General features: G+C 34.8%; 1 protein-coding gene, 1 long non-coding RNA gene and 2 pseudogenes across 2 annotated transcripts; 3 read left to right on the forward strand and 1 right to left on the reverse strand.

The window, feature by feature from the left end:
• Positions 1–351: 351 nt before the first annotated feature.
• Positions 352–1,965, forward strand: LOC148191340 (uncharacterized). Its single transcript, XR_015782892.1, has 2 exons — positions 352–582; positions 1,602–1,965. It is a non-coding gene; the product is annotated as an uncharacterized LOC148191340 (long non-coding RNA).
• Positions 1,966–6,755: 4,790 nt separating this feature from the next.
• Positions 6,756–7,491, forward strand: LOC124823389 (disease resistance protein RUN1-like; annotated as a pseudogene).
• A 1,840-nt stretch (positions 7,492–9,331) lies between these two features.
• On the reverse strand, positions 9,332–13,588 carry LOC124823382 (ferric reduction oxidase 2-like). Its single transcript, XM_088101419.1, has 8 exons — positions 13,387–13,588; positions 13,196–13,298; positions 12,331–12,528; positions 11,704–11,938; positions 10,756–11,083; positions 10,397–10,640; positions 9,591–10,297; positions 9,332–9,505 (listed from the first exon to the last, which is right to left on the reverse strand). The coding sequence occupies exons 1-8, from the start codon at positions 13,586–13,588 to the stop codon at positions 9,363–9,365; spliced, it is 2,160 nt and encodes a 719-aa protein (XP_087957545.1). The 3' UTR covers positions 9,332–9,362.
• Positions 13,589–14,254: 666 nt separating this feature from the next.
• On the forward strand, positions 14,255–17,152 carry LOC124823390 (uncharacterized; annotated as a pseudogene).
• The last annotated feature ends 404 nt before the right edge of the window (positions 17,153–17,556 follow it).

The following is a 17,556-nucleotide window of genomic DNA, read 5'->3' on the forward strand; positions in this document are numbered from 1 at the left end:
ATTTAGATTTTCATAAGTTATGAGAATTTTATAAAATATAATAATATTATTAACTTTTATCGTATTTTATAAATTGGTGTAAAAGACTTACTAGAAAGTGTATTATTAATAGTTGACTGTTAAAAAACTTAATTAATAATATATCAAAATTAAACTCAATATCTATAATTTGATAAAACTAATAATCATATTTCACGTGCGAAGTTTGATATAATAAAAAGTAATAAAATTAATAAACACAACGACAAAATGCTTGCTATAATAAAAAAGATTAAAACCTCAAAATATCAATAATATAAGTTTAGAGTTTATAATTTAGAAATAAGATATTATCTCTGCGGAGTTTTATGCGTAAATTATTATTTTAAAATATAAATCAACAGACAAGATTATTATTTCTCTCTCACTTCCACAGATTACTCCACCGTACTCCGTCGCCGCCGTGATAATCTCCCCCGCTGCCGTGCCTGAGATAATGGCCCCCACCATCTTGAACGGATCAGCAACTTTTAATAGAGCGGGGTACTGTAAGTGAGAGGCGCGCCGTTGATTAGTGAATTCTTAACGGCTGGTGTTCGCAAGGTTTGAAATTCGAAGGCCATTTCAATTCACTCTAATGTTATTCCACAATATACATATATGGGTGTATACAATTTAGTTCTGTGCTGAGTTGATGAATGCTTCGGTGTTGCTTTGGAAATAAGTGTTTATCTTACGATGATCTGGTACTGCACTGCTCTTGCCGTCTTTTGAATGAAACAACGTTGGTTTCTCTTTGAGATTGTGGCAAGTGAGTGTAGTTGAATGTGTGTTACTACTTACTTGCTGGTGCGAGATGCATGTTCTTTGTTTTAAGCTCAATAATTTTGCTCAACCTCTCTATGGTGACTGAAAATGGCACGGAATCTGTTTGAAGAAAAAGTTGAGATAGGTTTTATGATTGTGAAACTTTTTCTCTTGCACTTTTGTTTCAAATAAGTGGCATATTGAAGGATTCGTTATTTCTTCTCTGCTTGAGGTCGTATGGAATCTTATGTGTGTCCAATTGGATTGATTTTGACCCAATGTGTGTTAATTAGACGGTCTATTGGATTTGAAACTAAAAGAGGATGTTATCCATCCTTTTGATAATACGATGTTCCAAAATGTCATCCAAATCCAAAGTATTCGAGAGTTTGGTGGCTTATCAGTAAATTGACTCATCCGTTTTTAATTTGCAATAACTTTTTAAAAACTGAAAAATAAAATAGGAAACTGTAAACCTCCCTGAAGGAGGCCCTAGTTTTCCATAAATAAGGATTTGAGTTCAAGTCAAACCCAAATGATTTAAAATAGCTTTCAGATTAGTCAAATCCAAAGTAGTTTCGAGATATCAATGTCTAAAATAAACCTGCTCTTGATTTGATGAAATGCATTGTGAGTTTGGCATGGATACATCTTTACTACTCACTATATAACCAGTCTTACTTTGGAAGGATTTTCTCTATGTGGAATTAAGATTTTTCTCTTGTACTGCCTTCATTGATGATTTTGCATTGTAAGATTGCTCTGTATTATATGCTTTAAATGTTACGGTTGATTTATGTCCTCTCGAGTTTCAGCATTGCACACTGGGGATGAGAATTTAATATTTATATTCTGGGGAGGTGAAAATACATGTTGAAATTCAATCATTTCATCCTAAAAAAAACAGGTAATCGCTAAACATGAAAGTTCTACTATTAGTCAGCACTGTACTTTCTAGTTTTAAGGATTTAGCTTGATTGATTCAACCGTGGTATTTATTTTGTTGGATTTTTCATTTTGTCGGGCAACTCCAATGATAAGGATTTCCAAATTCATGCTGACAAGTCTTCATGAATCTTGACAATGAACTTGATTGGGAGCTTGCATTACTTTGAAACAATATCCAAGTTTGTTGAGCAATATTTGTTTTATACGAGATAGTGACACCACTTTTATTTACTTGTATGTTCTTGTCCGAAACAGAGGTTATTGTTGTGACTAGGAAAGGAATATGATGAACCAACATCATTCGGTTATTTTCTTTTTGGTTCTAGTTGCCAGAAGGAGTCATTGGCTCAGAGTTTGATGCAAACGCTGGAATTTATTTTTTGCCGTTGCTAATACATGAATGCTACCAACTATACTAACAAGCAATAGAAGCCAGTCAACGAGCAAAATGCTCACTAAACTCGGTTAAGAATATTTTAGAAAAGTATGCTTTAGTTACCAGGGTAAGAACTCTCGAATTGTGTTTTTGTAGAAGGCACTAAGTCACTGGTATTCTTGTAGGTTAACTTATGTTAATCTCTCTTTTGATAATGTGAATTGTTCCATAACTGTTAGTTGCAGTAGCATCTACAACGTGGAATATATGCGATTTCTAAGCTGCGTAATTTTGCTTCACAGGCAGTAGATAAGTTAAATTATACTTTTACAACATTGGAACAAGCAAAATTTCATGCCTATATTCATTCATTTTCTCCACAATTCTGGTATTCCACCAAGACCTTCATAACAAACCATTTCATTGGCTCTATTCCTATAAAGTGGGAGTCATGTATTTAGTGATTAATGATTCTTGTGCTGTCAGGACTTGGAAAGTATATGAAAGGAGAAAGATAGTAGAAAAATAAGGGAGAGTACCTAACTGCTGAGTAGTAAAATGGGGCGGGAAATGTGTCTATATAAGAGACCTCTTTTGTAGTTTCAGTTAGTTAGTTACTACATTCATTGTATAGATCGGTTGTAAACCTGGTGAGGGAGGTTAAGCTCCCGAATTCTTGATTGTAATCTTTGTTCATTGGTTGTGAATACAATATGTTTCTTTTTACTCATTCTTGTTTTGCGATTCTTGGAGCTTACTAGTGAGAGAGTGTTAAGTCTCTAACTCAGATACCTAACAAAGTGGTCTGACCTGTCGGATCCAATTGAAGGGAGAAAAGAGCAATGGAGGGCAGACTCGATGGAAGACTGAGTGTAGTGGAGAACCAGCTGGATGCCATGGAGATAGCGGTCAACGAAATAAAGGCAGAAAAAATAACATTGTGCCAAGATATGATGGCGATACGGCAAGACTTGCAAGAAGTCATGCAGATTTTGGGAGGAAGGGTGCGTGACCAGGAGGGGATGTCTGACGGTAGTCAAACGTATGTAAACACCAATCGGAGGACGAGGCGGGAAGACGAGATTGGAGGAAGAGACGGAGAGCACGGCGAAAGTCGCGGCGGGTGGCGAAAACGGGTAGAATTGCCCCTTTTTGAGGGTTTTGATCTGCTAAATTGGATCAATCGCGCAGAAAAAAATTTCGAAGTGCAAGGCGTCTCGGAGGCGGAGAAAGTACGATTAGCATACATTAGTATGAAAGGGAGTGCAGGATACTGGATCCAGGCTTGGAGAACGAAGGCCAGGAACTAATCCTGGGAAGGGTTGAAGGATGCGCTAGTAATGAGGTTTGGGGGTCGAAACAGAGGGTTGGCTTTTGAGCGATTAGCAGCGACTAAACAAATGGGGACAGTGGATGAGTTCGTCCAAGAATTTGAGGTTCTGGCTGAGCAAACGAAAGGGTTTCCGGACGAACAACTACTGGGGTATTTCCTCGCGGGCTTGCAAGAGAATATGGAAGAGACTAACGCGAACATGGACCAGAGGCAGATGGAACTTTCCTCGTTCTCTGCAGGAGGATTAGCCCAAGAAGATGAAGTTGCAAGGGGAGATAAAGGGGAGAATCGTGCTTGTATTGATCGACAATGGCGAAAGCCACAAGTTCATATTGCAAGGGGTGGTCGAGGAGCTGGGTTTGGAGGTAGAGGCGACCAGGCGGTATCACGTAAGCCTGGGGGATGGACAAAAGAGGAGGACCCAAGGGCTATGCAGGGGGGGTAATACTGAAAATGGGGAAGGTTGAGGTTAAAGAACAATTTTATCTTTTCGAACTAGGCAGAGTAGAGGCGATATTAGGGGTGGAATGGCTAACGAAATTGGGGGAAGTAACGACCAACTTGGGGAACCTCACCATGGCCTTTAGGCAGGGAGAAAAGGAGGTGGTGATCTAAGGGGATCCAACATTGGCTAAGGAGGTGAGCATAATGCTGGAAGCTAATAGAAGGCAGGAAGAATGGAAGTCCTTGGAGGAGGAATTGCCACCACCCAAGCTGCCATACCTGAATTGGAAAGTAGTAGCTAGTGGGGTTCCTTCATATGATAACATGAGAATGAAGAGGAGTCATGAGATCAAGCTTCCTGGTTTCAACCTTTACAACAAGGTTGTTCGGCAGCAGGGAGTAATGTTAGGACTTGGAAAGTATATGAAAGGAGAAAGAGAGTAGAAAAATAAGGGAGAGTACCTAACTGCTGAGGAGTAAAATGGGGCGGGAAAGGTGTCTATATAAGATACCTCTTTTATAGTTTCAGTTACTTAGTTACTATAGTCATTGTACAGAGCGGTTGTAAACCTGGTGAGGAAGGTTAAGCTCCCAGATTCTTGATTGTATTCTTTGTTCATTGGTTGTGAATATAATACGTTTCTTTTTACTCATTCTTGTTTTGCGATTCTTGGAGATTACTGGTGAGAGAGTGTTAGGTCTCTAACTCTGATACCTAACAACATGATTTTGTGTTTACTCCAGGTTTTTGTCATCCAATTTTCTAACCACACGTCATCTTATTTTTGTTCCAGCTGAACTCACCACTGATAAGAGAATCATAGTTTTTCTTGCTGTGTCATGGTGTTAGTTAAATTCCGTACATTTTGAATTAAAGGTTCTTTCTTGAGGTGCATTATTTCGTGCAACGTGGCAATGTGCTCTATGAAACGTTTGCTCAAATTTGGTTTGACAATTTGTGAACCTAGGCGTGTCTAACTTTGTTTTGTGACTATTTGTTTTTTATGACGAATGTTACTATAGGGTTAGACCTAACTGATCGGGTATGATGTTGGGCTGAGTAGAATGGATCGAACGGCCAAGGCATGGAAATAGACTTCCCAGCCGTTCGGTCATGATAACAGTTGAGCACAGTTAAAGCGCAATTAATACAATAACTGTTATTGATATCTGGTTAAGGCTGACATTAATGACCATTAAAAGATAAATTAATTGGTCAGATTATTGTAAACTCTATGAACAGGGGTTTAATTTCGAGGTAAAACTTACTTTTCTGTAATTGAATTACTTTAGACCTCCAAGAAAATTTTTATCTGCAGGTCTAAAGTAATTCAATTAGGGAAAAGTAGGTTTTACTTCGAAATTAAACCCCTCATAGTGTTTATTGATCAATTAATTTACCTTTTAATAGTCATTAATGTCTGTCTTAACCAGACATCAATAGCAGTTACCGTATTGATTGCGTTTTAACTGTTCTCAACTACTGTCATGACCGAACAGTTGCGAAGTCTATTTCCATGTCTTGACCGTCCGGTCCATTCTACTTAGTCCAACATCATATCCAATTGGTCAGGACTAATCCCATAGTACAATGAAAAACTTTGAAATGAAATGTTTCCGTGTACATATATGACTGAGATCAATTTAACTTCAATCTCAATTATTATCAATATTTTAGAAGTAATTGGTTAAAAGTAAACGTTTCAAAATTAGTGTCACCTTAGAATCAAATCTTTAATCACCATGGATACCTAATTGCTTGGATGATGACATGCAACACAATCCTTAGAACATGCAACATGTAACAGACCAAGAAGGGATAGAGGAACAGAAGCCAAAGAAGAATGCAACTGGAATCACTCGAATTATGATACCTTGCTTCTCGATTAGGCGTGGCACCATTTTGAAGGTTATTAATAGTAACAGAATATGAACATTAACTTTCGAAGTCGAAATAAATTCCAATCAAAATTTCTCATCAAATTTAAAAATAAATAAATTGAAGTTAACCATTCAACACATCAAAATTAATTAAAACACGTAATTTGTTTTTAAAAAAATCACCCTTTCCGAAATAGTGCCACTTGGATTATCACACTTTCCCTAACTGGCTCTATTCAACTTTGATGATCCTTTCTGCTTTTTCTTGGATCTTTCCTGTAGAAGACCACTCTCCCAAAACAAACATATATATTTGCTTCACTTTTACTGTATAAAAATATTTTGTATAAAAAATATACAAGGTTTGGATTAACGTGGTTGTGAAAATAACCCACAGACACTAAGCTAGAGCTTTCTGAAAACCAACAAAAATAAAACAGAACAAAAATGAAAACAGGGAAGGATTACCAAAAACATAAAAGAGAAGAACAAAATATGAAAAAGAAAGAGAAAAAACGGAAGAGTCCTCCCAGCACTGCTTGTGCATTAACCACAGTCTTCATGCAAGGTTGTGCATTACCATACCATATGGGTTAATTTGGAGACAGATGATGTCAAATCAAATGAATTTTTGCTACATTAACCAAAATTAACATTGCTAGTAAAGAAACTAATATAAGGATTAATTTGTTCTACTGGAGACAATTTAAGGTACTAAACTAAAACATTTTAAACTTAGCTGATCAAACTGAAAAAATAATAGTAAGATAGATAAGGGATCAAAAGCCTACTTTAGTCATTTCTTTGTTTGTCTGTGGTACATTGAAAATCAAGTAAGGGAACTCTAGTGGAATTTTTTTATCACTTAACCTTGGATTTGCAAAATATAAAACGATAACCCCTTTTCTCTTATGGTTATTGTTAAAATAAAATTCTTCTTTTTGTCCTTCTCTAAATTCAGGAGTGAAGCAACACTGATTGAAAATATCCTCGGAGGCATGCAGAAAGAAATAATTCCTAGACTTGCATGTGTCACAGATAATCTTGTTGGAATTGATTCATGGATGAAAGAAGTGATTTCACTCATGGACATAGAATTAAATGATATTCACTTTATAGGAATATGGGGGCATGGGAGGCATAGGTAAAACAACAATTGCTAGATTCGTCTATGAAAAAATCAAAGAGAAATTCACGGATTGTTGCTTTCTTGAAAACATCACAGAGTTGTCTAAGACAAATGGCTTAGTTCACATTCAAAAGGGAGTTCTTTCTCATCTTGGTGTAAAAAGCAATGATTTTTATAATCTTTATGATGGGAAAAAGATCATAGCAAACTTTTTAAGAAACAAAAAGTATTTCTTGTTCTTGATGATGTAAGTGACATAAGACAATTGGAGAATTTAGCTGAAAAGCGAGAATGGTTTGGTCCAGGAAGCAGACTAATAATCACAACTAGAGATGAGCACTTGCTAAAGACACCTGAAGTGGATGTAATTTATAAGGCCAGTGTCTTAGCCGAAAATGAAGCCCTTGAGCTCTTTTGTTTGAAAGCATTTAAACAAAATCAACCTAAAAGAGAGTATTTGGATTTGTGCGAAGAAGTGGTTGAAACCTTTGAGGTTTGGCATAGTGCTTTAGAACAAATAAGAAGCTCTCCACACTCCCGAAACTGCTATTCAAGAGCTACCTTCATTAGTCTATTATCATGAAAACCTCAAAGATATCTCATTTGCTGGGTGCAAAGGGCCAGTATCAAAATCGGTAAATGGATTTTCTCTCCGCTCTAGAATGGTGTTTCTGAATGAACAAATTTCTATTGGGTTTAGATTACCCTCTTTGAAAACAATAGATTTAAGTAACTGCAATCTATCTGTAGAGTCATTCCCCGATGATTTTTGTCGCTTATCTTCATTGGAGACTCTAGATCTCACTGGCAACATTTTTTATAGCAACAATATTGTTAGCTTACCAAGTTGCATTTCCAAACTGCCAGGGCTTATAGAGCTTCTCATAGACTGCAGTGAACACGTTGCAACATTACTTAACATGCTTTTCCAACATGAAACCATTGGAGGCAAGCTATTGCGCTTCATTTGAGGTTTCCAAATACAATCCATCCAAACCATGTAGAGTCTCTTTGCATCACCTTCAAAATGGCATTTATCCACATTCTAAAACTGTGTGTAATATATAATCATCCACTGTTGTTGCTTATTCAAAATTATGTGTTACTACATGCAGAAACTCCGTCTTCCCAGAGAAAGATTTGACATGCTTATCAGAGGAATTGATAAGATGTTTAAGATATTTATGGAAATAGTTTGTAGGTTTTATCCTAAGGTATGTAGTTTCTGATACAGATGGTGCTTGAAAATAGTATGATTATACTTGAAGTGAACATCTCAGATAAGTGAGAGTATCTTTTCATATAACTATGTGTCTTGTTATTTCTATAGAAACTTCCCATTCATTGTATTTGTAGTTTGAACTCAACTTTTGCATGTTTTGTTGCAATGATCCACACTAATGAGGAATCAATATATTAAAGTATACTCCTTTCTTGAAATTGTTACTGATAGGAAGGCCTAACTATTGTGGGAAAACCAATTTTTACCCATTTAAATTAAAGCAACACAATCAACCAGTTCACCAAGGCTTACTCTGAGCCTAAGACTAGCTCCTTCAAGAGGTTTATCATATCAATTAACATTTTGGATCCTTTACAACACCATGGGTAAAATCACCAAGTAAAGCTAATGTACTCAAAATGCAGATTTCCGGCTAAACAAGGTGTTACAACATTGTGTTCCAGTAGAGTTTACGTAAAAGTGGGAAATTTTTGTGTGATTTAAATCCAAGAATAGGTCTCTAGTTGGGATTAAGTAATTGGATAATATATTAGTGAATTCTTATTTTAGATTTATTATAAATTAAATAATACAAGAATATAATTATTTTAAGAATATGATTATTCTAAACCATGCAATTTACCTCCATGGATCGATGTTACCTCACCCTTATGTACTCTCTGTCCATTGATGAACACCTTCACAAAGTATATGAAGGTGGGACTGCAATGAAATTGAATTTGCATTGAAAAGTTATTGCTGCCATTCACTGGAAATACTGAGGTGTGGTTGTCATTTGGTATGTGAGGAAGATGTTGAAGATATTTATGGAAATGATTTCTAGGCTTCAGCATGATACTTAGAGTTTCTGATATAGTTAGTGCTTGACAATAGTATCATTTTATCTATTGATGGGATTGGTTAATGAGATGGTGTGATTTATTCAGTAACTTTTCATGTAATTACACGTGTCTTGATATTTGAATAGAAATTTCTCGTTCTCCATGTTTGTAGTTTGAACTCAGCCTTTGCATGTTTTGTGAATATGATCCACACTACTGAGGATCAAATATTATAGAAAATTCCGTTCTTTATTTATAATCTTGCTCGTATGAAGGCGTGATTATTATTGACAACAATTTTCAGTCATTTAAATATAAAACAACAGAATTAACAAGTCCTTCAAGGTACTTCCAGAGATTGGTCACTCACTTTTACACCCATTATAACAGTATGAGTAAAATCACCAGCTAAAGCTAATAGACTCAAAATGCAGATTCTCAGCTAAACCAGATGAGGAACAAATGGCTGCAACCTCATGCCTCATTGTTTTGGGTCCTGAAGCAAGAACTCCCACACTAGACCCTTTTTGCTCAAATAGGATCTCTGTAAAAATAAAAAATAAATTGAGTGATTTCAAATCCATTCATGAGTCCCTAAGACATAATTAAAGAAATTGGAGGTGACTTACTTTTTAGGTCAGGTCTTGCACCATAATGCACATTGGTGGCTTGAATAAGTGACTGATATGGAAGACTTTCCAGTTCTCTATCTACATTGTAAACCATGGAGTTTGGCGACACTGTTGGTGTCGACCCTTCCATGTTCGTAATCTGCTTTCCTTCTTTAGCATAATATTTCTTGTTCCAAAGAAAAGCTGCACTAGAAACACTTGCTATGGACACACATATTACTAGCATGTTAAGGAATGCATTCAAAGGGTAGGAAAATATTTTATTTGAGTTATGATCAATTGGGAAAATGTAGTAACGGGTAATGATCCCTATTAAGATAAGGAAAACGACGAAAGAGGATGAAATTATAGCACCAAGCCAGAGCCAACTGTTTGGACCTAATATAGCGTGTACTGGTTCATCAGATGGATTTGGCTTGAACCATCTGATTTGAGGGTGAATAGGGCCATCTGCTTTAGGCTCCTTGTCCCTTGTGATGTAGGCCTCAATATGTAATTCTAAATTAGAAATATCAGAAGGGGTGCCATTTATTGGGAGGATCAACTCTAGCATTGACAGAGAAGAAGAGTTCTTGAAGGCACAAATTAGGAAGACTTTTGGGGTTTTGCATTTGAATGTAGTGTTCAGATGTATTAGCTCCCGAATGATGGATATAAAAGGTGTGATGCCACTTCCTCCACTCACCATCACAAGAGTGTCATGCCTGATGGGGAAAAAACAAAAATTTATTATTATGTGAAAGTCAAAGAACTCATGTCAGATATAACATTAGGTTTGAAGTTTTTGCTTCTAAGATACAAACCGTAGATAGTTGGTTGAAGCAGGTCCATAAGGACCTTCGACAGACACAGAAACGTGATCAATTGTGGAAGGAGTTGAAAGCAACTGGTATAGCTTATTGGTCCAAGGTCCTTCACTTTTAATAACAACACTTAGCTTGTCTGCCTCCAAATTATTATTAGAAGTAACAGTAAATGGATGCCACTGCAGCTTGGATATGTTTGGTACATTTATGAACATCACACTTGTGGGGTTATAAGTTAATTCTGCAAAAAAACATGTTACATTAGCTCATAAAAAAGTCTCAATAAATTAGACATTTATGAGGAAGTAGCTACAGTTGTCTTTAAGATATTGAGCTAAGATCATGATGTTAGTTACCATGGCCCTTGGAGAAGTTGAGTTCCACAGCTTCACATGGCAAAACCCGAGCAGAAACCAGACGAACTTGGCGTCTTGATTGCAGAAACCTCAAGTAACGATCAACCATGAAGAGGTAGAAACCAGGGAGCATAATTAAGGCAAAGGAAATGCCAACATGAAAGATGAAGAAGACTATGAAGAGGATGTAGAGTTGATGAGCGTAATAGAAGAGCTCAAAATAAGTTCGCCTAATGCGGGGAATGGTTGCAATCCACAGTAACAAACCAGCAAGCAAAGATATCTCTCCAGCCACAATTGATATATCGTTTTTCTTCCATTCCAGCATCTGCAACGAAAAAAAGTCATGGTCCCATCAGCTCAGTGCACAATACTATGAAACAAAAAACAAAACATTAAATTGATCAGACGACTTGTTCAAGAAAAACACCGCGGTAGGTTTGTTGCTTGGTCTCTAAAATGTTCCGATGTAACAGTTCTAGAATCAAATCATAAATAATTGTATAAATCTTATTTCTTTATCATGTAAAACTTTCCAACAAATATAGACGCATAAAATCATATAAAATTATATGATTAGTATAGTACAGAAACAGTTTCACAGTTCAAGCATAAAAAAATCTCATTTTTTAACCCTTTTGGTAGTGTTCACCGATTTGCTACTTAAAGCAAGTCAGAAATGAATACCAATAAGCATAAGCGGGAGGAATATCCAAAGTGACAAGGGGGGCAATGGGTCTATTTGTTTAAACTGTTTTTGTACAAAAAAAGGGTTCTTCAAATAAAATAATCACTTATTACGAATTTTAACATACTTGAGTAAACTTGTTAAAAAAAAAAGAAAAAACTTTCTTTACAACATAAGGTGGATTAATGGCAATCAACACTCATATAAATGATAAAACATTGCATGCCATGAAATCAATATACTGCAAGTTCTTAACTAACCGCAGACAAGTGATGAATAATTGCCCAATGGATGATGTAGCTCAAACCGTGAGCAGTGAATAGTAGCATGGCAATATGTCCAAGCCAAATATGGTACTTGATGCAACTTTCAGAAGTGAGTCCAAGCAGTGGCAGCACGCTTGAACCACGAGCCACAGGAAAAAACATGAATACCAAACATATGTTCCCAACAACACCAAAATACAATCCTGCACCGTCTAGCTTCTCTTCCCATCTGCACCACCAACATATATCACAATTAACAATAACAATCAAAATGCTCAACTTAGTTTTTAGTTTAATAATGCACTTTTACACCGTTAATCCACCAGAAATCACAAAAATCTACGACTTTCTAAGATAATTGTTGTAAAAGTAGACAAACTAATCATACTGCAAACAATGGGAAAAATAGTTTAGGCACTGATATTGTTAAGGATTTTTCTACCATCATCCTATCATTCAGTATAAAAAGTATCATGCCATAGATATTAAATTTGCTGACTTTTATAATAGTTACTTCAAAAGTTATTTAGTAATGATTTTAGATCGATTTGCAGTTAATAACTTTTTACTCTAATTATGTATAGAAATCAAAGTCTAATAGTAATCATAATAAAAGTTTACATTTTCTCTCCATCCTTTGCTGCTGATTCGGGGCTGATTTTTGCAAACCTGTTGCTTAAAGAAGTTGCAAAGGTCCAGACAAGGAGTGCAATGAACATGAGCAAGAATGCAAGCTCTGTGCCAGAGACAATGCCAAGAGGGCCTTTTATAAGCACTGAACGCTTCCATAGGGCTACGTCATGTTTCTTTGAGTTGCTGCTGATAATGCACAAAACATATATACATGTGAAAAGTCAACTATCACAAGTACAATTCTTTACAGGCTTATTAAAGACTTTGTCCCCACCCTCACATCATTTTTCTAGAGTTGAAAAATCAAACATTATGCTGAAAAAAGTATCTGTAAGATAAGACAATAAGTATATAAAATTAATTTAACGTTTTACAAGTTAAAATCAGTTTGTGAAGAAACTAAAAAAAGGAACTTTTTATAAATTAATTTATAAATAAGACATAAGTTCATTATTTAACAACTAGTTATTTACTATTTCTCATCATATAAGTACTAATATAAAAAAAAAATAAGGCCTTAACTTTTGTTACAAGAGAAATATTTTCCTGGTTATCTGTCAAAACTATGATAAAACTTATTCTGCTATCTACCATCTTTAGTGCATAACATGATATGACATAGGGACAAACTTTAAATACAGTTCTGTGAGTGTTGTTTTATGCTTCTTATTTTTTTGTTCAAGTCATTTGTAGCACACCTTTTTATGTGTTAGTCAGATAAAACTCCAATTCGATAAATGAAAATCACATCGGCAAGCACTTTTTTAACAGAGATCAACAAAGTGTGATGTTAATCTTACAATGAAACATTTATCAAAAGATTATAACCAGGGTAAGTGGTGAAAAATGGTACATTTCCATGTTGGAGTCATTTGTTTTTTTTGTTATGTGGAGGTAGACACACCCCAAAGTAGCTATGAGCAAGATTGGGAATGTGCACATCAGAAGATTAGAACCTGCAATGAAAATCAAAGGGGAATATCAGCATAAAATAATCAAAGCAATGTAGGCACTGAATTTAATAATTGAATAAATTAACAAGACCTTTTGAACCCAAATAAGTTGTATTGTTAGTCTTTGCTCTGTATCTTGGAAGCCATCTGTTTCTAAAAGTATTTGTGGGTGACATTACCCGAATGAAAATACAACCCAAGAACAAAACCAGCACCAACAGCCTTATTGCAAATTGAACCCTGTGAAATTTTTCTTGAGAGGGTGACCTCTTCACCACAGTTTCTTGAGCCATTTTGATTTTGGGTGACAAAGAAAAGAAAAGACTGCAATGAGGAGAATCAAAGTGGATGACCAATTTATAGTTCAAGAAATGGAATTAGTTTGATTGGACAGTTATACATAAATAAAACATTAGGCATGAGACACCAACAGGGTAAAAACAAAAAAGCATGCTTCATGTATGTAGAAATTAATATAATTTTTGCATCATGGTTTGTGGACCCAAAATTATGTGGGTCACATGAGAGGGTTGACATGAATTGAAGGTCAACAACCATTTGAGTGCTGTGTGACTAATGCCAGATGAGAAAATCAAAGGTTTCAACCCCTTTCTCACACCCTTAAAAAACAAAAACAAAGCTTTGATGAAAAAAAAACACCCAAATGTTAAGATTACTGCTACAACAGACATCCTTAGAAAAGTTACAGAAAACTACTGGCTTCAATGAAAATCTGTAATAGAATTCAATAGGGACAACATAAATTACAACAAAAAATGTTTGGTATATATCATATGCAGTTGCATTTGTCTTTATGCTCTGATCATTTGGATGAAAACAAAAGGAATGGTTAATGTTCAGAAACAGTGTTACCTTCAAAATGCAGAGCAAATAAACGCAAATGATTTTGATAAATTTGGATTAAAGTGCGTTTTGACTATTGTGTGATAATAAGGACCATGTTCTTCATGACACGTGCCTGTTTGAAACCATATTTGGAATTGCGAGTTTCTGAAGCGTGTGGGGGTGAGGTGAGAAGACTGAAGAAAACAGTACTGTTTGTTAGTAACAGTTTTATTCATAGAATCTTTGTTTGTTTCCTTTCTTACAAAAGAACAAAATCATATTTATTATGGTAAGAGTGAATGGCCATTCATATATAATAACTTATATTTAATAAAATTTAAACCATCTGTCAAGATATTTTCATTTTCTATAATAATATATAATAAGCTGATAATATATATAGATAAAACACTGTTTTATATACCAGTTATTAATTATAAATTTAGATGAATAACTGGTATATAAAACAGTGTTTTATCTATATATATATATATATATATATATATATATATATATATATATATATTTTTGTTTGTTTCCATATTTATCCACAATTTTATTCTGTTTTTGAATTATTAAAACACTTATTTATTAGATATAATAAAGAATTATATTAATTTTTTACCGTTAATTTTGTAACATATTTGATTACTTTTATTCTTTTATATAATTATTAATATTCTTTTAATTGTTAAACGATTATTCCATTAAATAATTGTGGAATATAGATATAACATTTCTTTTTGTGAGAAGTTTCCTCATGTGTATAAGTAAAACGTCACTAACAAAGTTACATACCTTATAACATCATCTATTGTGATTTATCGAAAATAAAAGAAATATATCAAAAGAAAAGAAAGGTTGATGTAAATGATTATGTATGATAAAATTAATATTGCATTTATTATAAACATTAAAGAATTTCCATTTGCTAAAATAATTCCTCTAATATTATTTGTCGAACACAATATGGTGAAAGCCATGAACCATGCATGTGTTGCAGATTTAATTCCCTTAAGATTTTATAATATTTTGATGACTTCACCTACGTTCTCAGAAGTGTTTTTTTTTTCTTCCTTAGGAAACAACTTGTTAGAAAGTTGAGTATGACAAGCATGATTATTATTCTTACTCATTTCATAAATTTAGACCTTTTCTGTTATAGTCTGCTGATATAATATAAAATTTAAAACTTTAGTTATAAAAATAAATGTTTTTTTATTTAAAAATCTCTCTCAGTAAATTTAAAATGGATATTATTAAAATATCATATTATAGTTAAATTAATATAAAGCTTTAAAAATAATATTATAATATCAAATTTACGTAAATTAAATCAAGACTTTACGTAAAATTAGTGTCTATAAAATATTGATTGTATATGTATAATTTCTCTTAGTTTCTATTTTTTTTCCTGCACTTTTATCTTAATTTTTACTAAATAATTACATATTTTTTCCTAATTTCTTCTTTTTTTGTTGAATTAATTTTATATATTTATTATTTATTGTATTTATTTATTTATTATTCAAAAAGTAATGTACAGAGAAAGTAAGAGTTGTTTATCAATATAATATTTCATAAGTTTATATATTGTGACATCATAACCAAAATATTAATAATTTTATACACTAAAAAATAAAAATAAAAATATGAAAGATAAAACAGTAAGAAAGTATACCTAAAAACAGTTAAAAAAATCTACTTCATTAATTATCATAAATCAAAGAAATAAAAGTAATCTTAAAAATTAGGTTTAATCATTCATTAAGTCCCTATTTTCGCATGAAATCTCAATTTCGTCCCTTTCTTTTTGAAAATCTCAATTGGGTCCCAAATTTATGAAAATTGCAACAATTGGGTCCTTTCCGTTAAATTATCTCTAACGGTGTTAGTATGTGTTTCACATGGCACTCTGTAGTCAGTTTCTTAACTGACGTGGCAACTGCGTTCTAGCAATGTGAGTGAGATACCTGGCTTGTCCCACAGCACCAACAAGGAGAACGCTTGTCATTCCTTTCAACGCCCCAAATGCAACTATGTACTTCGTCCATATACAAGAATGAGGGACTGACTCCATATACAGAGGCCAAACTTCCTCTTATAAGTGGTAAGCTAAACTTCGTTTCCCAGTTGGATGACATGCCTCTACTTCTGCTTCTGCTTCATTTCTCAACCCTGATGGCTAAATTGCAGATGTTCTTGAAGGATGTGTAATTGTAAGAGAGCATGTTCCCATCAGCAACCTTTTTACTTGTCTTTGGTTCAACGAAGTTGACCGGTTCACTTCAAGAGACCAGATTAGTTTCTCAACTGTCAGGGACAAACTTTTGTCCAGGGTGGATTTTCATCTTCTCATGTTCTTGGATTGTGAAAGACGCAACTTTGTAGTTCAGGTAAAGATTTTATTTCGTTTGTATAAAACAATCTCAGATCAGAGGCTTCTTACAGAACAACATGATTGATCTGTAACAATATATTTTATTTTTTTAACTCTCTGCGAACAAACTTTTTAATAAATACAATTATTAAAGTAATTATTGTTAAATCAGTACATTTATCATACATGATTGGATAAGCTCGCTTCACACTATCAAGTTATAAACTTTTTACTCAACATGTATTGTGTTTACCGTGAAAGAATTGTTTTCTAATTACAAATTATATTATGAATGATAAGTTCGTGTGTTTTTTCAATAAAAGGATAGTTTGATAATTACTCAGGAAAACATGTTGATAATGAAGTCAACTTTATTGTCACTGATGATTTGTTTTTGTTGGTTACAGAAATACCATAGGGATATATTGGAACGTCTGGCTGCTCCGGTGGCATTTGCTCTCAGTCCTCCATTGCAACGTGTGCATGAAACATCATCAGAAAAGGTTGCCAGGAGGGGCTCTGGAAAGCACGGAAAAGAACGGAGACCGAGTAGTAGACGCCACCGGAAAGTTGTGGCCGGAGACAGGGACACACAAACATAGAAGCAAATTATACAGTTTTGGAAGTGTGACTATATCATTGATTTAGAGCCGGTGGTGCTGCTCCCCTCTTCTTTTTCTGTGAGATATGTCTTCCCTCCGACTTGGGGGATGTCGTTGTGCCTTCCACCTTGGAACAAGCCACCACCAGAACTGGTTTTGAATCATGCAAATGATCTAAGTTTTCTTTACCTGGAAGATGCCGCGGGATCCGAAGGGAAGAAAGGAGGAGTAGTTAGCGGCGTTGGCTTTGGTGAGGCCGGCGACGATGATGAAGAGGAGGACGAGGAGGTGGAGGATGGAGGCGAGGTAGTTGAAGCGAGAGGAGCCCTTGGTGCTGAAGACGGCGAAGAGGCCAATGATGAAGAGGACGGCGACGGCGATGGGGTCGAGGTTGCTGTAGTCGGCAGAGAGGTGGTGGGCATGGATGAGGAAC

The sequence above is a fragment of the Vigna umbellata genome, chromosome 11 (assembly GCF_029865625.1).
Source record: "Vigna umbellata cultivar VRB3 chromosome 11, Vumbellata_1.0, whole genome shotgun sequence".
NCBI classification, from domain to species: domain Eukaryota; kingdom Viridiplantae; phylum Streptophyta; class Magnoliopsida; order Fabales; family Fabaceae; genus Vigna; species Vigna umbellata.

Excerpts from the sequence above, each read along its gene's own strand:
- LOC124823382 (XM_088101419.1), bottom strand. The coding sequence starts at position 13,588 with ATGGCTCAAGAAACTGTGGTGAAGAGGTCACCCTCTCAAGAAAAATTT. Across the intron at positions 11,939-12,330 it reads GCAAAGGATGGAGAGAAAAT|ATGGGAAGAGAAGCTAGACG; the intron begins GTAAACTTTTAT and ends TTGGTGGTGCAG. Across the intron at positions 11,084-11,703 it reads TTATTCATCACTTGTCTGCG|ATGCTGGAATGGAAGAAAAA; the intron begins GTTAGTTAAGAA and ends TTTTCGTTGCAG.